We start from the raw sequence: 25,663 nt of genomic DNA on the forward strand, positions 1-25,663 counted from the left end.
GAACAAAGTGAGTATTTTGATGAACAAATGAGATAAAGGAGAAAGCGTACGTGAAACATTCTGTAATTATGTGGGATCAAGGGAAAAGTTGGTACTAGTAATAATGCAACGACGTGGAATGTATACATTTCGTTCCTAAAAGGAGGGTAGGAAAAATGTATAACGAAAAAATGCAATAGTTACGATTGCTATCTAATGTATCCCCCCTTTTTGTTTTCCTTCTTTTTTTACTTTGCGTTGTCAGCGGTGCCAATTTTCTCAAGTGTAATTGTTGTACCTTCTCCCCGTGTCCCGGCATAGAAAGGTGGTTAGGACGCTCGACTCACAATCTGCGGATCGCGAGTTCGAATCTTCGTCCCACCAAAGCGTTCGCCCATTTAGCCGTGGGGGCGTTATAAAGTACAGTCAATCCCACTATGCATTGGTAAAAAAGTGGCCCAAGAGTCGGCGGTGAGTGGTACTGAATAGCTAGCTACCTTTCCTCTTGTCTTTCACTGCTGTATTTGGAATGGTTAACCCAGAGAGCTCTCGTGTAGCTTTGCACGAAATACGTAAGAAACCGAAACTACTCGTGCGCGTGTGTGTCCTAGAGGGTCTGTACGTTTTTAGTTATGTTACCATTTGATTTGAAAGGTAGCCTGTTTGTCTACTTTAATCATGTACATTGACAATGCTAAAAACAAACTTCCTTACATGTATTTTGAAGTTGAAAAATTGTAATATAAATAAGATCAGTGAAGTTATTAATTTAAAAAGGGGGAATCGGGATCACCAAACAGTTCAGAAACAAGTTGAACTAATATACAAATATTATATTTTCAATCCTACAGCTAAGGACTTTTAAAACAATAACAAATAGACGCGTATCGTATACACAGTCAAAATTTGGATATGTAGACTATTTCCAGTGCTTATTTTTTTCTTTTCTTTAGAGCCCCTAGTTGTAGGCTTGAAAATATAATCTTTGCTGTTGGTTTAACTTGTTCTGTATACGTTTTTGCCATTCCCTATTCCTCGTTTTAAAATTAACAATTTTTACTAATCTTGTATCTTAAATGTTATTATACCCATCTATGGAGAATAAATATTAAGCTATATGCTTTCAGTTGACTGTTACATATTTTCAAACAATTTACTGTAGCATTGGCTTTTTTCCACTCAACCACCACACTCAACTTATTCAAATAAACGAATTCATAACAAAGAATAAACCCATGTACTGGTATGCAAATGAAACAAATAAAATGTAAAGTTATTATGAAAGGTAAAAATTGTATCACCACTGATTTAATGGCTGGCTTCCATCAGTGTCACAGTGTAATGTAACAAAGGATGAGCAGCAACGAAGTAATCTCATGAGAACGGAATAATGTTTCTTCAGAGATAATACAGCACAGATGAATGCAATGTAGACAATCGCAGTAATATACTGAACATGTTATGTCTGTATGATACAAGTCTTCAACAGTCTGTGCACAAGTGTTTGCTGAAATAAGGCAACACAGATAATGTATGAAACATAGGGGCGACTTGTGCTAAGTGTATGGTTACTGTCTAACTGACAACTACAAATTCTATCTTAACAACAACCATTTAGAAATACAAATAGCTGTATTAAATAGTGCTATGTGCAGTGGTAATAAATACTCACGATTTTAGTTAAGTATAAGAAACGGTATTAAGAGTCACCACCGTCGTCAGAGTAGAGAAATCTGCTATGGTAATTGTCTACCATTAAAAATCTTGCTGAAATAGTCGTGGAAATTTATTCAGCGACAGCAAACTCAAGTAATGATGAGCAGTAGTGACTTTGGGAACCTTTCACGTAGCGGTTATTTGTCAGTACTCCATAAATTACATATGTAGTTTCCAACTGACGCGTATGCTAGGTAAACACCGGATTTTTTGACAACAGAAAGTAAAAAAAAAACGTAGAAGAAAATTTCGCAGCACGACAAAATCAAGGAATTCGAATTAAGTTTAAAAAATACTGTATTTTTCCTTATTCACTTACTTGTTTACAATCTCTATTTGTAGATTGTAAGTTATCAATTGTTAATTATCTTGTATGTTGGTTTTTTAATGCACAGCAACAGGCAAATATATGCCTAGAATAAGATACAACCCACACAAAGTACGCAGTAAATTTTATCAGTAGAAAAACATTCTTTTCAAATAAAACGAATACGTCTAAACATCGCTGTAAAATTAAGTTTCGTGTTGTTTAAAGTAATTATTTGCCGAGCCAGCGTGGGATTTCGTGTAAACACGCGTCGAGTACACAAGCAATCATTTAGAGCAACGTGGCATCTATTGTTAATAATCAAGTAAACCAACTTTTAAATAGGTCTTGGACATTTACAGTCCTTAATACAGTATACCTGTGTAAGTTTTGGTGCAAAACATCCAGCCAATTTTTCTGTAGATTTATGAAACAATAACGAACAATTGAGAACATTTTGATTATTGACTAACAATAGTAAATTTACTTTTGTTTATTATCAATATTAAATGGTCTTAACTATTAGAAAGAAAGGTTTTGAGTGGTGTGTAAAGAATAAGTCTGCTTTTTTAAGATGATTTTGCTTAAATGTTCTGTTAGAGTTTTGAGGAAGTTCCTGTGTGATCCCTATTATGAATAGAGCAGTTATTTACTAAATGTGGCTTCTGTGTTGTCTTTAAATGTACATACCTCTTAGCGGACTTACAACGCTAGAAACCAGGATTTGATACCCGTGGCGAAAAGTGTAAAGATAGTCCATAGTGCTCAACTACAAATAAATTGAATGTACGCAATTTCGTGAAGTGTATTTCTGCCATTTCATCAAACACCATCGATATTAAAAGCCAAATTAAAAGTAAACAACTGTTTTAAAATAAACGAAAAATACTACGTTTTCTGTTAAAATATTTTTGCAGGAAGGCATTGATTACTTTGAAACATAGTCATCTAATCTTTGCAATAGGTCAAACTATTTGAACTTACTTGTCTACCGTATTAGTTTATGTGTAACGTGCGTGTTTGTGAATGTATTTACAGTATCCAATGGCCAAACTTTTGCCTGTCCTTTATATCTGTATATTGGTTTATCTGTACGGTTTTTTTTATCATGTTAAATGATATTTAAAGCTTGGTAGAACTAAATAGTATTAACAAAGTTAATTAAGTATTATCATTAACTTTTCATATCTTAATTTGCTATCCAAAATTACGAAATGGATTAAAATATTTACCTCCACAAGCCATACAGTACCGAAGCACATGTTTGGTTTTAGTTAAACTTAGTCCGTATATAAGTTGTTGTTGTTTTTTTTTATAATGCAAGCTTGAACACACTTTAGGCCTCGTACTAAGCTGTAAAATATAAGAACTTCAAAAAACGTGAATAAAAAAACTTAATTCCCTGTCAAGATAGTTCAGCAACAGCTTTAGATAGTTTGTGTCACTTGTAATTATCTACGCTAATTTTTCAAAACCATTCACAAAAATCCTATTATTTGAATTCTGAAATATTAAAATATGTAAATAATATATTCTAAATTATGTTCGTTTATTGTTGAGAAATCGTTATTAAAATATTTTATAAGCTCTTAAATTTTGTAGAATAGCAAAATATGGATGACTCAACTTGTTTGGATATATTTTTCTATTAAATTTCGTATCCCTTGTCTTTTTAATACAGAGTTTTCTTGGATAACAACAATGACAAAATATCACGGATATTTTTTTTATTCTTAATTTATGCCTTTGGACTGTAATAAAATTGTGCCTAAGAGAACAATCTCTGCTAAACCAGTGCCCTCTAATAATTCGTAATATGTTCAGCTTTAAGATTTATGTAAAACGATCAGTATGATAGAAGTAACGCCTTAGCTTAAAACAAAGAAAAAATGATGAATAGGAACTTAACCTTGAAACACGTGACAAATTACACTGACTCACCACTTTTTTAGTACTTTTTTAAGCCTTGGACTTAACTTGAGCTGCGGTTACAAATTAGCTTGATCATATAGTGTGTTAGATGATCCCAGCAGTACTATAGGTGGCATGTATATTTAAGGATGCTGGGAAATAGAAAGAAACTGCAGTGTTCAAAAGAAGAATGCTAGTAAGTGCATATCTAACATGAACCATAGTGGCCAAGACAATTTCATGTGTAGGCTGTTCCAAGATACTGTACATTCCAATATATAATTAATAGCAAAAGGCGAATAAATGCTTGCTATGATGGAGAAATCCTGACTGTAAACACCTATTAACAGGAAGAAGAAAACTGTTTGGATGGCGAAGTCTAATAGTTACGCTTCATTATTTTTGCACAAGTGAGAACTGAAACTTGTACAAAAAAAATCCTTTCTTGTGTGGTCCCAATTGTTGAGACCTCTTGTGGTGTAAATCGTAGTTTGGGCCATATTTTTCTGGTTACTGTAGAACCCCTTGTTCCTTTGGAAAGCAGAATGAATGTCGCAACTTACGTTAACATCATTTCTGATCTAATGCATCCAGCGATACTTCATATTGTACCTTAATGGTAACAACTACTTCTGAGGCAACAATGTTTCTATCCATTGTGCTCAAATATTGTGTGCATGGTTTCGGGAAAACTCCAGGAATCACTTATGTCCAACACAACTCCCAGACCTCAATGTTGTCTGTGGAAGATACTTTCGTTATTACGATCCTCTGCTCATCTCACTTAATAAATTCCTTACAACATTAATAACAGAACGGGAGAATTCCTCATTACATTTTTTATCACCTTATGGATTCTGTGTTGTATTGTTTCATGGCTCTTGTTACTGAAAAAAAAAAGACCCAACCCTTTATTAAATATAGGTCCTAATAAAGCGGTTAACCAATGTATTTCAAAGTAAATAAGAAGTTGCTTTTATATTTTTAAAAGTTTTCATTTAAACTGGTATGCACAGCGTTTATTCTTTTTAACTTAAACCATGTACTGGTTCTTGCTGGTTAATGATTTATGATATGACGTCAAAAATGTTTTAAGAGAAGTTTGAATTTAAGACTTGTGTATATAAGAAGATTTTCATTTACAATAGTGTTAGCTTTTGATTATAGTACGTGCTTGTAAGAGTTAGAAATGCCACTATGTAATTATAATTTGTTTTAAAGTTCATTATAATTTACGACACTTTATATTAGGCGCATTTTTAAGAATTGTTTAAGACAGCGTTTCTCAACTCGCAAGTCATCAGAATACGTGAAAGACGACAAACAGTTATTTTACAAAGATAATTATTCCTTTATTAGCTCAGATGTTTTGTACTAATTGGTCGCAATCAACCGTCAGCACTTACAGGTGAGTTCTGAACAATGAACAGATGAGAACCATTGGTTTTAAAATTACAGACTAAATACCATACATTTGAGTGATATGCGACGTAAGTAATGTAATTATTGATATTTTAACTTAAATGGTAAAATTAATTTTTGCCAATTATCAGGCATGTTGAAAAAGGATGAAGGTTGAATCTTAGAGATCACTAAAATATATGAACAGTCAAATTTGCATGGAGACAAGAAACAATGCCAACAATATATGTTTAATATTTTTGTATGTACTGGCTAGTTTTAAAAGTATTTGCCAACAATACGAGATGAGAAATTGATTTGCTAACTTTGTTTCACAAGTGTTACGTCTGTGAATTTTACCATTTCCTTCTCATGTGAAACCCACCTTTACATTCTGGATTACTGTCGTTGGTTGTTAAATATATAGTGACTGTACAACATTCTGCGGATATCCGTAGTGAAGCCAGCTTGTAAAAACAACGATTTCTTAAGATTTTATTAACTCTTGCGTATTAGATTCCGTGTTAGGTTAAAACAGTTTTGAAAATACATGACAAGCCATATAAAAAAAACCTTAGTCGATATAACGTTTCGGTGGAATAGAATGTATAGGGACTGCCATTTTGACAGTTTGTCGTAGCGTACGTATGTAGTGTGATGCCAACGAAAACTGATTGCTTTTGGAAAGAACATGTAACCGTCCTTTCCAATGCAAAGTATTCTTGCACTGTAATAATAAAAATGTATTTGAATAAATGAATTAGAATTTCAAAGACTGATATCCCTCGTAAATAATAGCATTAGAAAACAAAATAATGTGAATCAAGTTTGGAAACCAAGACCATGCAGAAAAGAGACAAGTAACAAGTCTTGCGCTAGGCGTAGAAAGCAAAATGAGACCTTCAGTAACAAATGAGAATTCGCAAACAGAGACTGGTGACAAAAACCATCTAGAATGGATTAACTAGGTTCCCACTGTCCCTATCTATTATTTTGCGAAACCACAGGCTTCAAAGTAAGGCTTTCAATCGTAACTCCCTTTCTATCGTCGCATACCACAAGAAGCTGGAGAATAAAACGTTTATTTATGCTGTTCCGTGTGAATACCTAGCGATCAAGTCTGGACAAAAGCCTCTAGATTTGTGAGATCGAACTCTTGAAACTGGTGTCAGTAAACTGTTCATCCTACACGATATAGCTTATTGAAAGTAGGCAGAGAATAGAGGTGTACTGTAAGCATATTAGCTATAAGAGGGTGACTTTTGCAACAGAAACTACGCTGCGGAGCTATTCCCAAGGGGGTAGATAGTTATCAGATAAGCACAATCGAACATTGCGACATGACGTGATGAGGATCCAAATTCTTTATAATATAACATACTTAACCTTTTTCAGTATCGTTTCTTATAAATCATATAAACTTTTATATTTCAATATATTTTTTCAACAAAAAAATTATCTCACTGAGTGATTGCCGAGAGCGTGTGCCAAGGAAGATACGAGGTTTCATTGAACATAAGCCTAGCCGTAACGGGATAAAAGAAAATCGCAAGATACGCAACAAAACAGAATAACTAATAAACCTTACAGTTTATACTTACTTAATAACATAACTTTCATTAACAACGCTATTTTGCGAACTTTAAAGTATAGATACTTTTGATTTCAAAAAGTCAAATGAAAATATTTTTAAACGTAAATACGGACAAAAACAAAATCCAAAAAAATTTATTTATTATCCATAATAATTTGTTTTGTCTTTCTGAACTCTTTCTTGACGACCAAATAACAGTATGTAGAATTATGAAGTAATATAACTTTTCTGTAACTATCGATTGTTTGTTTGTTATTGGATTTCCAGCAAAGCTACACGAGATCTATCTACGCTAGATGTCCCTAATTTAGCGTTGTAAGAGGGAAGGCAGCTAGTCATCACCGCCCACAGCTAATCCTTGGGCTACTCTCTTACCAACGAATATTTGGATTGACCGTAACATTATAACGCCCACAGGGCTGAAAGGGCGAGCTTGTTTGCTGTGACGGGGATTCGAACCTGCGACCCTCAGATTACGAGTCGAGCGCCCTAACCGGCAAACCTCTGTAACTATCGAAGATGTGTTCATAGGTCGAGTTTGATTAATGACTTGAGTACTGATGTTAAATTCACTGTAGAACTTATGATCTCAATTCTTGCTGCCACTACTTCTTGGAATGCATGTTATGAGCCCTATGGTTGATTAACTCTTTCTTATTGCCCTAAATTCTTGACAGGACTAGCTGTTAAAATTGTGAAATTGTGGCTGCCCTCGATTTTCTTCACATGAATCTTAGAGTTGGAATGGAGTTAATTTTTACAATAAGTTATTACAGAATTGAACTGATAATTTTGATTATTTACATGCTTCAATTTGGCATTTCTATATGTTTTTTTTATGAATTTAAAATTAAACATCTATAAGCCATGATAAATGATTTACAAAGATACAGACTTGACCAATCAAAAGGCAGTCGCTGTGTCATTTCTGTGTAGAAGGAATTAAATTGTAGTGGACTGAGTTATGCCTTTTGATAATTTAAACCATCATGGAACGTTTATCTTTTTATTGTCAAAATAGATCGCGAAAGCGAGTTCCACCTTTTTTAAATTTCACTTTAACCACGGTTTTGTAGAATTTGGTGTAATTAACAAATATGTTTTATTTTGTTAAAGAGGTTCTGTATTATAAACTAAAACTGATTAAGTATATTATATTTCAGTAATGGTCATTTTAACAGTTATATATGCCCATTTATTTTTTTTACAAAGTTACGTCCTTTGGTTTACGAAACTTAGAGTTTTGTAAACCTTCATATTGCGTACATTTAAATAACTGTGTGGTTGAAGAAGTTCTAACCAGTATGTTCTGGGAAAAACAGTATCTGTGGTTTTAAGTAGGTAAAAAAGCCACTTCTTTTATTTCTTAGTTATTCCAAAGTTGTATGTAATTCAGAAAAAACTATTAAGAATCTACGTAGACTGATAAGAAATGAGCCCATGTGTTTCCTAACATAAATTACTGGATAGTTCTAATGGTTAATATTAGCTGTTGTTGTAAATGTGTGTACATTGACCTATAACGTGGAGAGTTAGATGTTGGTCGTGAGAGATAAAAAGACCCATTTAAACACGTTTTATAAAATAAACTCGACTAAATTACTTAAAAGAAAATTCTAATACGTAACAAAAAATCGCCTGTTTCCAGTTATAAAATGCGAACACAGTTTTATTTTGTGGGTAGAAATGCTCTATTCAAAATAGAACACCACTGTGGCCTCTGTTTGTTAACATGTGCTTTAAGTTTTGTATTTGCACTAGTGTATGTATGTATGTATGTTTTTCTTGTGTCAAAGCCACATCAGGCTATCTGATGAGCCCACCTAGGGGAATCGAACCCCTGATTTTAGCGTTGTGCACTAGTGTAAAAAAATAAATAAAAATAACGTCTTCGTAACAGATCATCATTTTTTTTTATTTAAGTATTAATTACATTTTTATATCTATTAATCAGACTTCATGCCATTAAAGCTTTTATATCTTTCCATTTGGAAGAGCGAAAATCTATGGCTTCGAATATCATATAGCTAAGTTGTAGCCGTTTTTTGAAACATTATGAACTTAAGGTTTTAGCCAGTCAATGCACACAAAATGTAATCATTAATCGGGTTATTTTAGAGTTCTAAACTTTGAAGTTTGTGTGGGCTACATACGTTCTGTATGTAGACATTGAAGGACATTTTGGTGTGTGCGTTGAAAACCTCAACTGACAGGTCGAAACATTGTCCGCTCTAATACTATAGGTATGTCTGCGGACTTACAGTGCTAGAATCCGGGTTTCGACACCCTTGATGGGCAGAGCACAGACAGACCCTTTTGTAGCTTTGTGCTTAACTTTAAGCAAATCAAACACTGTAGGACGCAGAGCTTAGTTATGTAGTGCCAATCACTAGACTAACACTATAGGCATATTCAATCCGGAAAAGCTTTCATTCAATAACAAATGTTAAGTCTTTTCCTATAACGTCCCCTGGCGAATACAGTTGCGTAGATTCAACAGATTAGAAAATAGTTTTGTGACACTTGTAAGCTTTCTCATCAACGGCCGAACATTAAAAACGACAACCCAGTTCGAAATTTTAACCAATCTTGTAACAGAAGAACCATGGAGTATCGTACAGAAATTCAGCTATTTTATGGAACCACAACATTTAGATAAATTAAACTATTCTAACTTATGGTATCTGCGCAGCAAACTAGCGACAGTGTTTGTGCTTCGATATATTATAAAAATAGTGAGGTATTTCAAAAGTATTAAAAAATCCACGGATTCTATTTCGTCATAACATCGCATAATAGTGCAATAGGGTGTAGTACGTCTATATTTGAAGAAAGTGGTCGTTCGATACACCTCTTATATTTTCAATGGAAATAACTTTCAAAAATATAAGTAACAAATACAACCTTATTCGTACATTTTTTTTATTAGTCTCATTGACTTAGGTAATATACTGACGGCAATACTTATTGTCTTCCTTCGTGATCCTGAAAGATAAGGCCATTGTCTAATTATTTCAGAGTTTGGATAGCTACTGCAATATAGCGGAAGACAAAAGTGGATGTCGTATCATACGAGTAACGTCACTGCCACGACGTAATAATAGACTTACCTACAAGGACAGTTCCCAGACCAAAAGCGTGACTGGTATAGAAGATGGCTTTATGACGTGTATTTGTGGTGCAAGACAGAGAAAATGACAAATAAAAACTGAGCGTGACAGTCGTCAGTCAGCTGGCTCAGCTAGTTGTTACCTCATCGACAAGTTTGTTTATTTTTCGTTCCCCAGCTATGAAAAGCGTGCAAGTTGTTGATCAGAACTCGAACCACATCATGTGTGTTGTTTATGTCCAGTAACATTTTTATTGTGTTTTAGAGTACTAAGTAACGTTGCTAGTTTACGTTAAACGGTACAAAAACAAACAAAATTAATAACTTAACACTCTTTTTGCCATAAGTTCTAAAGGTGTTTTTAGCATAGTTTTCAGAAATGTTATTGTTTTACTTTGAGCAATTTACTCTGATTTTTTAGGACTATCCAAGATCCTGCTAGCCAGAGATTAACCTGGAATAAGCCACCCTTGAGTGTGCTTGTTATCAAGAAGGTGCAGGACGTCTCGGTTATTCAACCGTTCATTGATTTACTGAATTGGCTTATTTTTGTAAGTTTCGAATTATTTTGATTATTTTGTATGGAAAATATATTTTTCTTCTCATTAAATTGGACAATAATACAAAGCCATGTATGTTTGTGTAAGGATTCATTCGCACATTTTAGCAAGAGGGTCCTGGATGTCTTTCACTTGTAAAGAATAACATAATGGTCTTCTGAAATTCGTAAGATTGAAAATAATCATAATATAGGTTTGTAAAATAATCTGTTCAGTTCTTTTATTTATCGTCATAGATCATCAGGTTCATATGTTCACTTAATTGATGTAACTTTTTTCGCAAGTAATATTGAAAAATTTTATATTACTTAAAATGGAGAATAGATGGCGTACAACTTAAATATCTGGTCTCAATTTTATTATTTATTTAGATTTTTGTGATCTTCATAAATTTTTGAAGTTACTGCGATTTATTCAGCTCTGAGTTATGAAAAAACAAACTTTTGTTTTTAATGTAGTTCAGTTTATTTAAACTTTTTACTTTAAATTTTATTTATTTTTTGAGAATAAAATTATTTATGGTACATTTTGGCAAGTATTGTTTCTTTGGTTTGTTTGTTTTTCTTTTCTAATTTCGCGCAAAGCTATACGAGGGCTATCTGCGTTTGCCATCCCTAATTTAATAGTGTAAGACTAGAGGGAAGACAACTAGTCATTACCACCCACCACAACATGAGGGTGCGGGTTCGAATCCCTGTCACAACAAACATGCTTGCCCATTCAGCTGTGTGGACGTTATAATGTGACGGTCAATACAAATTCGTTGGTAAAAGAGTAGCCCAAGAGGTGGCTTTGCGTAGTGGTGGCTAGCTGCATTCCCTCTAGCCTTACACTGCTAAATTAGGTACGGGTGGTACATGTAACTTTGTGCGAATTTCAAAATAAACAAATAAACCCAAAAATAAACAATTAATGTAATCAAGCCATTTTCTTGCTCTTATTTCTTATATGTCCATCATGTGTCTTTTTGTCGTTGCACATTCCAATACTTCCTAGTTAGTTTTTCATTCTTTATAGCTTATATTCGTCATTTATTACATTTCAAATGCAATATAATAATGTTGTGAGAATTTTGAAATAATGTTTTGTTTTTAAATGTACCTGAATTATATTGTTTGCTGACAATTTTTATTACAATTATCATATTGTGTAAATAATTTTGGAGAGATGGCATTGTATATGTCGTTTGATGAAAAGAGGGAATCCTCGATGGCCACGGCACTTGAAATGTTTTTAGGCAGAGTTAAGAGTAAATTAATTTGTTATGCCTTTTTCTTCTCCTTTTTATTATCTATAATTTTGATAGGCGCGCGTATACCCGATTCAAATTTTTTATTTAACAGGATATCTACCAGACTTCTCCCAAACTGAAATTCCTTTAGGCAGGATTAGAATAAACTACTAATGTATAAGAGCTAGACGTGGCCAGATAGATCAGTTAAAATGGTTTGATCTCCTAAGTCCAAAAGTATAATTAGTTCCCGAATCAGTCAAAAGATGATGAAGCTATTAGCTAAAAGTTTGTACTTGATAAAAACAATCTGAGCCATTCTTTAAGCGGCTATGTCACGGCAAAAAATTAAACGTAAACTGTAAGTATTAGCGTTAGTTGATAAAATCTTATGAAATCAAATCAATTTTTATAAGGAATTAGATTTACAGAACGGTACGTGAATTTTTTTTCCCCTTTGTATGTGGGGAGGGGTCAGTAACATAAGAGTGGATATCGAAGAATCAACCTGTGTAGCCTAAAACTGTGTAATTAAGCCTGGGAATGTATTGTTTTGAAAACTGAAATATTTTGTACATGTAGCTAATAAACAAGTTATTCATCTCAATATATGGACTGTTTGACGTTGTTTTTAAATGGATCATTGAAGTAATTAGGAATAAAAAAATGTAATCTTTCAATTTCCTCTTTTTTTTAAGTTTGTTTGTTTTTGAATTTCACGCAAATGTACACGAAAATTATCACTCAGAAATGGAAGAACGGGACGCTGCTAAACCCAGCCCTTTTGTATAACTTTTCTATCTATAGGATCATAGCAGAACTCAAGTGTAAAAATGGTCTCAGGAGTTTGACTCCAATTCCTTAGGAAGCGTACTTCATCCAGTTATATTTGTTGGCTAGAGGTAATGGGTGGCCAGAAGAACTGTGTGTTATCCAGCTCACTGTTACTCTGAATAGATCAGTGTTAGAGATTGGGTCACCTGCCAGTCCATCTCTAGCAGGATTACAAGTCTCTGACTAGAGCTTTAAACCAACTTTTTGTGAGCTATATATCAAGAAGAGTCATCAAGTCAAGTTCAGGACAAGAGTGAGACAACATTGAAAGCCACTACAAGTTTGTACAGGAACTAGAGATATGTGCCCATTATGCTTAATCATTTGCAGAACCAAGGATATTGCAAGTGTTTTGCAAAATCAGTTCCTTGATGCTCTAGATGACAGCAGATTAAATATTCACATTAAACAAGCTCAACCCTGAGCAGTCCAAGATGTTTTAGCACTCGCATTGTAATTTAAGCATGCATGGTATCAAGTTTAAGCTACAGTCAACAAAACAGGATCATCAGTGTTGACAAAAGGGAACATTTTACAGTAAGATAAACTAGAAAATAGAAACCATGAAACAAATATCTAGGTGATTTGAAGAAAAAAGAAAAATGCAATACAAGTGAACAAAGTTAAGAAAAAGGTGAATTTTAGTCATTGAGGAATAGAAAGCTGATGGTTTTCAGATGTACTGGTTAGAAAGAAAAATACATTCGTATTGACTACCATGAACTTGATGGGATTACAATGAAGGATTCTTGCAAAGGTTTATGATACTTTGATGGGTATCAAGTGGTTTTCTAGTGTAGGTATTTACTTGGATCACCATCAAGCAAATACTGCAAATAAAACATTATTTTCCTGTGGAGAACTGTGATCATTCAAATTGATGCCTTTTAGTTTATATAATGCTCCAGCAGTACATGAATGACTAGTATTGGATGGTCTACATGAGAAAGCCACCCTAATGTACTTTGATGATATAATTGTCTTTGGAAATACCTTCCAAAGTGAAGCAAAAAGATTGCTGAAAGCCTTACAGTGGTTACATTTAGCTTAACTGAAATTAAATGCAAAAAGTGCCAACTATTTGAGAAGGAGGCAAAATACTTAGATTGTATCTTTGAAGATGTGTGGATATATCCTAAAAAAGCTTCAACCAACAGTTAGCTACAAGCTGACAATGCAAGTCAAATAAGTTTGTTTTTTTTGGCATATACTTATTAGTAAAGATATTTTCCAAGATGTGCAAAGATAGCCAAACCACTTCACATTCTGACAAATGAAGGACAACCCTTTAATTGGTATAATGCTTGAAGGAAGCTTTTTAGCAACTTAAAAATGCTTTGACTTCAACACCTGTTTTAGCATTTCCAGATCTAGATTAACTTTTCATACTGGATACAGTAAGATAGAATTGGAGCTATGCTATCACAAAAACAATAAGTACAAGAGAATGACAAATATTATAGAAAAACATTGATCAAGCTTGAATGTAATTACTGTGTTACCAAAAAATAGTTTCTGTGGGCATCCTTCTTGATTTGGACAGATCAAGCTGCTTTACATTAGTTTAGTAACTTAAAGACCTGAGGGACAGTTAGTCAGATAGATTGGATAGCCGAACTGGTATGATTACCAGACTGAAAACTGTGCATATGGGGTTTATGGTAATGCAGACAGTCTTAGTCAGTGATCTTACTCAGAAGGGTGTAAGCATTGTGAGAAGAAAGAACTACTTCCAAAGTCTTTACAATCTGCTGCTACCAAGAAAAATAAAATGATTCATATAACAAGGTGTTTTAACAACAGAGAAAAAATTCAGATATGAGATTCATTATCACATACATGGAGCAGTCACCAGAAAGACCACTATGAAAGAAAATGTCATGCAAGCCCTAAGACAAACTGATACTGGGCTCAGTGGAGTTTGTTTGATCTGCAGTCCAATGTACTGCAGAGAAGATGGAAAACTCCAGTTAAAACAAAAGGGTATTGGCAACTGGTCATTCACACTCCTATGCAAGAAACCATTTTGTGAGAATTTCATGTGGCATCTCAGAATGATGAACACACTTGTTCAACTTTAGTAAAGGTTCTACTTGATTGGTATGAAACGAGATGTTCAAGAATGGTGTTGAGTGTGTGTTGTAAAAATGGAAATATCAAACTGAGGAGAGCAACAATTAAATTATACTAGGTTGGAACACCAATAGAAAGAATAGCAATTGACTGATCCTGGAAACAAGTATATATTGGTAGGTATGGATTATTTTGCAAAGAGAGAAAGACATTTAAAGTGGTTCATGTGAATAAGCTATGAGGAGCTATTTACCTAGGACATACACTTTAAACAGAAAGATCAGAGAAGTTGTGAAGAAGTTGACATTCCAGGTGAATGATTAAAATTAGTACCTGTTGCTTGATAACACCTTCAGTCACTTCAACCCTAACTAGAAGTAAAAAGAACCTCACCAGCCAAGTTAGGAGTGAACAAGTGGATGTTGTGAATAATATAAATTGTTTTTTGTCCATGTTTCTGTAAATTCACTGGATTAGTTCAAATTTCAACAGGGGAAGTGTTCAGAATAATTAAAATAATGTTTTGTGTTTACATGTGCCTCAGTTATATTACTGTTTGTTGAAAAATTGTGTAATACAATTGTCTGTCTTGTACACGATTTTGGAGAGAGGGCACTGTTGTTTGGTAAAAAAATCTGATGAAATCTTGTATAACTGGTTTTCCATTTTTGATCTTAGGATCACTTTTGGTTAAAAGTTACATACATAGCATAGTAAGTGAAGTTTTTGAGATTCTTATAGTCTCATCAATGAACCAATTAAGAGTTCAGTATCAGAGAAACAAACTGATTGTTGTAAACTGAAAACTGTGTAAATGGATGTAAGTCTAATACTATCTGGGAGAGGGAAATATCTTGTACAAGTGTCTATTAACCCAGTTATTCAGATGAATACACAGACTGTTTGTTGTTTTATTTAAACCAGTGTAAAAGTAATATAGTAGTTAAGTTTGTAAACATCTTCAAGTTAAAGTGTTTTGTCGATTCAGATAAACTAGTTTGTTTGGTTTGATTACTTTTTTCTTAAAAAAAAATGCAAGCCATCTGTTAAATTTAGTCAGTTTAATGAATGGAAAGTTACTGTGTTTTGTCAGGAAAAACGAATGGTTGTGTTTGTTGAAGCTTCTGTTCTTGATGATGTGCAGTTGAAAAACAACTCTTACTTCAGCCCTGTCAGAGATAAACTTTGTACATTTAAAGAAGGTCAGTGTGCTTCTGTATTTTGTGTTTTTATAATTTTTGGTAGTTTCATACAATTTTATTTTGTTGAGATATAAGTATTATTTTGTAAATTTGCAATTGCAGAAACTGACAAAGTATAAAGCTCATTAAAGATGATAAGTCCAATAAAATGTTACAATGAATGTTCTTTATTTATCCTACCTGTTTCACTTTCTCGGGTATGTTTTCAAACGGTCCATAATAGCATTTTTATTAACGTATGCTTTATAAGGTCTTTTACTCAATACCAGAGGTGAGAAGGCCTAACAGACTTAAATATTTATGGTTTATTTTAAACAAGATTTAATATTAAACCCAAGTGGCTTGACAAACTCTGTTGTTAAAAAACAACAACGATATAAACTGTTTAATTGCTCATGAAAACCTCTTCTGGTTAGAAATTTCTACTGCATCAGTTAAGAGAGAATTATTCAAAATATTGGTAACCTTCATTTAATATATGTGTAGATTCTCTTATTTAAATTTGTATAATGTAAAATTATTTTAAGTATGCTTAACTATGGGAAAATGGCTTCATTTTGTATACCACAACTGTTCTTTTGATTAAAAAAACATTTTAAATTTATTTTTAATTTATTATAAATATATAGTTCAAATAGTTTGCTTTTTTTCTTAAAAAGTAATAAATAAACCAAACCATTTGTGACTCAAATTTGATTATTAAACAACTTGTTAATAGTATCTTCACCTAATGACTTTTTGTAGTTTGTAGTGCCACTTAATCCTCCATTCATTTGATTCATATTGCTTTCTTTGTAATTTTATTTAAGAAAAAGAAAACACAGTTTCATGAATTTTATAAATTATTATATGAATGTAGATACGGTTTTGCAAAATCAGATTCAGAATCTAAAATTAATTTAAAAAAGACCATTTTTATATGAACAGGAAAAGATGACCTCACGGACAAAATAGATTTCATCATTTGTCTTGGTGGTGATGGGACTCTCCTTTATGCTTCTTCACTATTTCAGGTACATTTAATTATAAACTACTTATAAAACTGTAAATGTTTAATTTGACATATTCACTTACATCAGGGACATACTTATTTCTCTTAGTTGAAGTTAGATCCTTATGAACTGGCTACAACTCTCAGAAAAGTGTTTTTATTTAGCAAAGTTGACTTTCAAATAATAATATCATACAAATGATAAATCTAAATAGTTACCTAGTCAGTTTTATTTCAGAATACTATATAATTAAATCATTTACAAAGAAAACAAAAAAAAATGACACCTTGTACCAGTTCATCAAAACAGTTGCTATAAAGGAAATAAATTGCAAGCCAAAGAACTAAAATATTAATGTGTATTCTTCAGTTTGAGTTCACAGTTTCTGTGTGAACAGTTAGTTCATAATGAATTTGATTTGGCTATAACTAGAAAATGAAACACATACTTGAATTAATGAAAATGTTTTAACTGCAGTTAACATAACGTTTTGGTCCATCTTGGCTGTTCCATGCTCTAAACTAAATTAAACTAAAAAAACAACAACACTTAAAGCTATCTCTTATTGTTCATATACTTATCAAGCCTCTCCTTTAAATTTATTCCCTCAACAACATCTTAAGGCAACATTTCAAAGCCCAACCACCCTCTTTAAGAAAATAAAACAATCTTAGTTGAAGGTGACTCCTACCCTGCCAAAATTTATACTTGTGACCCCTAGTACTAATCTTCTCACTGATAAATATAAAAAAAGATGATGCATCTACACTGTCAATTCCCTTTAAAATTATAAATACATTAATCAGATCCCGCTAACTCTTTTTTTTTTTAAATAAGAAACAATTTGAGAGATTTCAAACCTCTCCTTATATGACAATCCTTCCATCCCAGGCATCATTCAATTAAGCCCTTTCCAACAATTCATTGTCTTTCCTAAGGTAAGGCGTCCAAGACTGAACACAGTATTCCAAATGTTGGCTAATCAGTTACCTGTACAAAAAATTACAACCTCTTTAGACTTGTATTTAATATTTCTGTAGATTCAACATAAAATCCCATTTGCCCTAGATACTAATTGACTATTACACCAAGATTGCTTTTTTGTCATAGCATTGTTAAAGTTATTCCCATCCAAATTATATTTATAAATCAAATTTTGATAATCCACATGCATTATCTAGCATTTATTATAATTAAAACCCATCTGCCATTATTTTACCAACTCACTAAATTATCCAAATCCTTTTGTAAATCAGCAGCATCCTCTTCACAGCTGGCAACACCCAATACCTCAATATTATCTACAAATTTAAGTACTTTTTTGACTCTTCCTTTGTCTGTGTCATTACTGTAAATCAAAACGAGTAAATGTTCCAAAGACTTAGCCCTGAGATCTTCCACTTGTAACAATAATCCAGTTTGTTTGAATTCCATTTGTAGCAACCCTCTGCTTTCTTCCATCCAGCCACTCTTCTTTCCAATTATCTAAGCTTTCTCCCACTCCTCCAGAAATAACTTCTTACAAGACTTGTATGTGGTACCTTGTCAAAGGCCTTCTATACATTCACCCTCACCTACACAAGCAGTAACCCTTTCAGAGAATGTCAAAAGATTTGTAAGACAAACTTTTCCCTTAGTGAAACCATATTTACTATTCAATAAACGTGTAAACTTTGATAAATGGCATTGCAAAACATCTTTTAACAGACTATCCAAAAGTTTTCTCACAATTAATATAAGACTAATGTATCTGTAATTACTGGAGTAATTATTATCACTCTTGAAAAGCTAACTGATTTCAGCCTGCTATTCAAGGGTTGACAAAAAATAGTAGTAACTGGCTAATATACTCAATCTCTAACTTCCTTCAAAACTTCTGAGGAAATATTATCTGAATTTGAAAGTTTAAGATTCCTTATGCAAAAATATATTTCATGCTTGCTGTGGTTGAGTCTTATGGTAATACAGAAATTTTGTGTTTTTGAAGCAAACAAAAAAGATTTGTGGAACTTCAGTTTTAATACACATTTTTCTTTTAATTTAGTAAAAACAAAACATTGGCTTATTTACTCTAGCAAAGTGTTCCTCCAGTAATGGCTTTCCATATGGGGTCTTTAGGATTTCTCGCTCCCTTTGAATTTGCAAACTTCCAAGGACAAGTTACTAGTGTTTTAGAAGGTAGGACAAAGATCTCAAAATACAGGAGTTGTTACCATTTTTGCAAGGAGAAAAATTTTAAACATTTTTTTCTTAACTAGAAAATTAATAATTTTCTTTCCTGTATTAGTAGTTTTGTCTTTTTTTAGACTATACCACAGTGTTATATTTATTTAGAGCAAATTTATATTATCTGTAGGAAATACACTGATTAAACTAATGTAATCATACTTACTTGTGCTATCACACACTTATGCAGATACTTAATTTGATTTTAAAGCTTTAAGTTTTTCATTATTCTTCCACGTATATAGCAAGAACTTTTATATTAAATGTAAGAATATTTTAGAGAATGTCTTGAAATTAACATTGATTATTGTGAATAAGCAAAAATTAAAATATCAAACAGAGGTATGAATTAAAAGGAAAATCCACAAATATTCACATCATATCACTGAACTTATTCTTATATGAAAAGTTTTTTTCATGTATATAAGGTAAAATATGCATATGTATTAATAGAATTAATGGTAAATAAAATCAAATTTTAAATTTTTGATAAGGAATCTAATTGATTTTAGTGAGATTATTTATTAAACAGTTAATGTAAATGTAATTACTCCTAAGTTACCTGTTTACATTTGTACGGTACCTTAATTTCTCACATAGTTACACATTCACTTACAGGTCATGTAGCTTTGACTCTACGTAGCAGGCTTCGTTGTATCATACTGAGAAAGAATAGTGATTCTTTGGATAAAAAATCACATTCTGGTGTTCTGGTAAGTATGTTCTATGATGACAATAAGATTTAGAATATCATATTGCTAATGTCTAAACACTTATTCTTTATTTAATCTAAACTGTTGCTTTGAAGCTAGGTTTGTTTCTGTATAATAATTACTTCATCTATTTGGTTTTCCTTTAAAGCATGATTTTGTTACTCTACTTAAAAAGGTGCTTGATAGAAGGGCCACCATAGTATATGAAATCATAAAATGAAATTAAGGAAAAATATAAAAATTACTAAGTTCAATTTATATTTAAAATGGTTGCCTGGTTTATAGGATGGATTAGAGGATGTGGGGGAGGGACAAAATATATAAAGAAAAATACTGTTGTCATGTAAGTTGTTTCAATAAATGATTTCAGAATTTTAAATTCTGATCCAAAGAAGCCAAAAGTTTAAATTTTTTTTCATTAATTTTAATTATACCCAAATAAGAAATGTTTGAAGAATATTCAATTCAGCAAAAGAAACAGATTGTTTTGAAATAATAAAAATAAGACTAGATTTGGAAATTTAATTTGTTCATATTTAAGCATGCTTTGAATTTAATTAAAAAAAAGTGTTAAATTATTAACACTTTTTCTACAGGTGTTGAATGAAGTAGTAGTTGATAGGGGCCCCTCACCATATCTTTCAAATATAGACCTGTTTCTGGATGAGAAACACATCACCACAGTGCAAGGAGATGGTAAGAATGAAATCTTTCAGAACTAAATTTTCTTTAAACATATCTTAATACTTTCATTAGCGTAAGATAATAAGAGATGTTCATGCAGTTTTATTTCACTAGTATGGAAGTAGATATTTTGATAGAAAGACGTGCATTTAGTTTTATTTCACATATGTTGAGATAGATGTGCATGTAATTTTATTTCACATGTGTTGAGATAGACGTGCGTGTAAAGTGACCCATGTGTAGGTAAAAATAGGCTGTTTTTAGGTATGTTTTCGCTGCATATCAAGTACACATTGTTTATTATTTCTTCACTGTTTAGTTCCATGGTGGCCTAAGTTATTCACTGCCTGACTACTTTTTTAATTCTTTATCAAGTATATAAAACACAAGTTAAAATCTGAAAACATAATGCTATTGGTATAGTGAATTATTTCATAGTTAGAGTTAGTGTTTTTCCTGATACTGAGAGAGAGTTTTGTTTTTGATATCTGTACTATTTATGTTTAATTAATATTTGTAATGATTAATATCTGTATTACAAAACTGTATACATGTTTAGAAGGAAATATTTTGATGTATATATGTATATGTAGTATCAAAATGCACTGAAGATGTGTATAATCTTAGTTTATTTCTATTTTTTCTCAAATTTTTAACTTACTGATAATATAATTACTACTAATAGTTGTATTCCCACAGTGCTATTTTATTCCATATGGCTAGGTTGTTGTATACCACATTAAAACAATTTAAGTGGTTAGTTATTGTACTGATGGGTTTAACCAAGGCTTGATAAAGAGGAAATGTTGCCCAGTAAGTGTTATTTTTATTTAGTGGATATTATCCTGTTTAATTATTATCAAATTCTTTAACTATATTTACATGTTGTATTGAAACATGTATACATATATATGTACATGGATTGATTTAGTAGAGATGAGGTACTTGTACTAAACTGATTGATGGGTATGTAAGACAGTGTAGCATTAATTCTAACAAATTTGATTCATTTTTATGAAGTATTAATTCACTATTACTTCATGATGTTAGTTACAATACTGATGTGATGTGGCAAAAAAATGTCTTTACATTTGCTTCACTAATGTTTTCTTCATTAACCCATCAGTCTATATTAGTATGGTTGTCTGTTAACACTCAGCATGTTATTTAATTTATCTAGTGCATATTGGAGTAAAAACAACATTTTAATACTGTTAATAAACAACCTTTTAATTAGACACTCAACATTTTGCTTTACAGATTTTTCAGAAGCATTCCATTAAAACACAAACCACAACTGTCATTACAAAGCTTTGTATCATCAGTTATGTTTTGTGTTTTAGTGGAATGCTTCTGAAAAAACTATAAAATGAAATGTTGAGTGTCCAGTTAAATTGTTTGTTTTGTTTTATTTTGAATTTTGCACAAAGCTACAAAGGCTGATACATTGTTGAATATTGTTGTAAATTGAATGCTTTATTGCTTTTGATATAGGGTTGCACGCATGCATGCATGTATGTATGTATATATAGTATATTTTCTTTAGTTCTTTTACCTATGAAATGTAAATTTCAATGATATATATATATATATATATAGAGAGAGAGAGAGAGAGAGAGAGAGAGAGGGACCATCTAAGTCAATGTTTTGCTTAGTTCCCTATGAAAGACATACATCATTATTGAAGTGTAATTAAAATGAAGGTGTTGAAAGAGGGAATGAACAAAAGACATTGATTACTCTTTTCTCTTAAAATGTGTTTTTTCAAAAAGTGAATGAACAGATTTTAAAGTGTGTATACTTTTAATGTTCTTTAACTTTAAGGTAAATATGCCTGCATGAATTATGGATTCCATATTTATCCTTTGTCTGCCCAAATATCTTTCCTACCACGGAATTTCTTACTCTGTTTTCTCTTTCATTCTTTAGGACTAATTGTGTCCACACCAACAGGTAGTACAGCCTATGCTGTGGCTGCTGGAGCATCTATGATTCACCCTAGTGTACCAGCTATCATGGTCACTCCCATCTGTCCACATTCTCTTTCATTTAGGCCTATTGTTGTTCCTGCTGGTGTCGAACTCAAGGTATGACTACATTAACTTGTATGTAATTTGAAAGTATTAGTGTGTTTGTTCTCATCATTCATCATTAGGCTTAATTTCTGAAGAAGCTAGCATTATAACTCTTTATCCTGGCCTGTATGCTTTAGTTCTTCATTATATAACAGTAACTATGTAATTTCATTTCTAAGATTTTGATATCAAATATGGATAATCTAAAATGACATTTTGACATAATTTTTTATGTACATATTCTATGTTTGTACTATCTTGGTGTATTATTTCATCAGGTAAAATTTATTTTTTCAGTTTGCACTTATTGAATTTGAATGTCATAGAAATGGTTACTAAGAGAGTTGAATAATTTTGTTTGAGGATGAACATGCATACCAATTAAATTGACATAAAAACTGATTGAATTGACCTAATTATTCAGTCTTGGAAAAAAGGTAATATGTTTGAGGATACATAGATGTTAGCATACAAATAAAATGTATGTGTATTCAAAATGTTGCATATCTAGTCATCTGATTTGTCATTAGTTACAGAAAGAGCAAATTTAAAACTAGCACTAAATTGAAAGATTGTAGAGTGTTAAGGTTCCTTTAAAATATTAAAAGTAAATCTTATTTGTTGCAAGGACTTCAAATGATACCATATATCATGATCTTACCTGAAGTAAAGAGATTTTTAATGGGTGAAGCCTTTAGACCATTGGGATAAGTAGGGAACAGTTGGACTGAATGTTTTTTACTGTTTTATTTTAGCAGCACACAGTAGATATGTATATTCAAAACTGTTTCCTTTCTCTCTTTCAATGCTAATAATCTCTAGATTATGGTGTCTCCCGATACCAGGAACACAGCATGGGTGTCGTTTGATGGACGCCATCAGCAGGAGCTGAAAGTTGGTGACAGGTGTGTTTTATCTTTTTATTCAAATATTTTTTATCAGCAACACCTTTTCAATATCAAATGCCTGTGATGTACAACCCACCAACTTTAATATATTAGATATTTTTAACACAACACATCATATATAAAGATTAGATATCTGTGATATAAGGTTGGGTTGGCAACCTCAGTCGATTTGAAGGCTCAGCATGGCAGGCAATTGTCATCAACAAGATGTAAACAACATACCCTCGTGGCTAATTATCATAATCACACAGGCCTGAAGACCCACTTGGGGCTAGAACCGTGTGTATTCATTGTTTACTTTGGATTCCCAGCAGAAATTTAAACCAGAGGTCATGTGATTTCTTTGTTTTATGGCCTGTGTAAATCACTACTGTTCATTGTTTTAGAAGATGCCTTCCTTGCATATTCTGTTTATACTTGCGACGTTGTTACAATGCCGAAACAAAAAGCTTATACCACTAAAAAAGTAATCAATATTATTTTTAACGATGAAGAGAGTAACAAAGAGTTTGAGACAGATGATAATGAAAGCTTACTTGTAATGGACAAGAGTGATAATGAAGACATTCGTGGCCTGGAATCTGCCCTCGCTTTAGGTAAGCACATGGTGTAGTTAGGTGTAGTTAAGGTCATATAACTTATTGCATAAACTGACTGACCAAGGCTAGTTCTTGTTAACGGATATATAATATATTGTGCAGACCAAGTAGTGATAAAGGTCAGCGGTTAGTGGAAAGACATAGTATTGGATAACATGAGGACAAAAAACATAAACCTGATTGTACTGTTTGCAGCCATAGATACACAGCTGGATGGAAAAGAAAGCAGACTAATTATTTCTGCAAACAGTGCTATCTCCCCATGTGCTTTTTACCATGCCATGAGATATATCATAACCACAAAGACTATCAACAGGTTGCTGCACAAATTGTACACAATTTATAATAAATTATTGTGCTTTACATGGCACGTCTTCGTTGTGTATCAGGGTGTCTTTCTTTATTCCTGTTATTCTTGTGTATTGAATTTAACATATATAGTATTGGGTACAGTCACTGAACATTTCAAGGACTTTTGTTGAGTTATTGCCGAGATATCATGCTTTTAGTACTGATACCGTAATTAGTTGAAGTATCAAAAATATATATTCAGCACCATGCCAAACATTACAATTTTTTATTTAGCGCCCAAAGGGTTAAGTAAAACAACATTTACATGTAAGAGATGACAAAAAACTAAATATCCAATTATTTGGATATTCGTAATACGTTGCAGTTAGTACAATTTATATCTATGGATATTTTTGATAAAATGTTATTCCAGTATGTACATATACTAACGTTTTTCAGTTAAAACTAACATTGCAAAGTGATTGCTAAACACAGAAACTGGTTAATGTTTTATAAAATTATATTAAGAGTAAAGTCAAAAATGTCATCAAATTGTTTATTAATACATAATTCATGTGATCCATTTTTCAATTTTGCCAAACTTTATAACAGAAACACTAAGCTGACAGATATAAACCCTTTAGCAGTCTTATTTGTTGATGTTTATTATAAGCCACAAAGTAATCACTGCTAGTATTTCACAAAAATTTGTATTAAAAAACTGTGTGCCTTTTACTAAATTTTAAACAAACCCAGAAAAACAAGATTATAGTTATTCTTACTTGTGACTATTTACATTACACATACCCCTATACACTAGTGTTGTAACACAACCTCAGTTGAGCTTTATGTATAATGTCTTTGGTACAGAATACCTAAAACAGCAGTTTAACATGTTTGAATACCTTTTGTAGGTTATCTCTCACTTCAAAATGATAACAAATAGGTGAAATGTTAAATAAGTTGTAACAAGAATAAATTCATTGACTCCTTTTCTTTAGTTTGAAAGTGACTATGTCCATATACCCTGTACCATCCATCTGTGCTCAGGACCAGATTAGTGACTGGTTTGACAGTCTAGCAGAATGTCTTCACTGGAATGTACGTAAGAAACAGAGGCAGTTTGAGTATTCAGACCTTGTTCACAGTTCCAGCAACTACACAATAAACTCCCATGATAAACAGATTACCAAAGACAGCTAGGTAAGAATCTTTCAGTAAAGATGTATCTCAGAACAGCTGGTATGGATATTAACAC

The 25,663-nt window shown here is 32.3% G+C and overlaps 1 protein-coding gene across 10 annotated transcripts in view; it reads left to right on the top strand.

Annotated features, from left to right (window-relative positions):
• The window catches only part of LOC143230488 (NAD kinase-like), a 149,633-nt gene that overhangs the window by 119,395 nt on the left and 4,575 nt on the right, over positions 1 to 25,663 (top strand). For 9 of the 10 annotated variants that reach the window (XR_013016448.1, XM_076464157.1, XM_076464156.1 and 6 more), the window contains 9 exons: positions 10,439 to 10,568; positions 15,809 to 15,917; positions 16,845 to 16,930; positions 18,985 to 19,087; positions 19,754 to 19,848; positions 20,445 to 20,544; positions 22,462 to 22,619; positions 23,430 to 23,512; positions 25,407 to 25,608. Coding sequence is in view for 9 of the 10 variants with exons in the window: in XM_076464157.1 (XP_076320272.1) it covers positions 10,439 to 10,568; positions 15,809 to 15,917; positions 16,845 to 16,930; positions 18,985 to 19,087; positions 19,754 to 19,848; positions 20,445 to 20,544; positions 22,462 to 22,619; positions 23,430 to 23,512; positions 25,407 to 25,608 (1,066 nt within the window). In the remaining variant the exon portion in view is untranslated. Of the gene's footprint in view, positions 1 to 9,926; positions 10,242 to 10,438; positions 10,569 to 15,808; positions 15,918 to 16,844; positions 16,931 to 18,984; positions 19,088 to 19,753; positions 19,849 to 20,444; positions 20,545 to 22,461; positions 22,620 to 23,429; positions 23,513 to 25,406; positions 25,609 to 25,663 lie in introns of all 10 variants that reach the window. The other variant, XM_076464163.1, reaches the window with a different exon arrangement.

Source organism: Tachypleus tridentatus, chromosome 10, assembly GCF_004210375.1.
Source record: "Tachypleus tridentatus isolate NWPU-2018 chromosome 10, ASM421037v1, whole genome shotgun sequence".
NCBI lineage: Eukaryota > Metazoa > Arthropoda > Merostomata > Xiphosura > Limulidae > Tachypleus > Tachypleus tridentatus.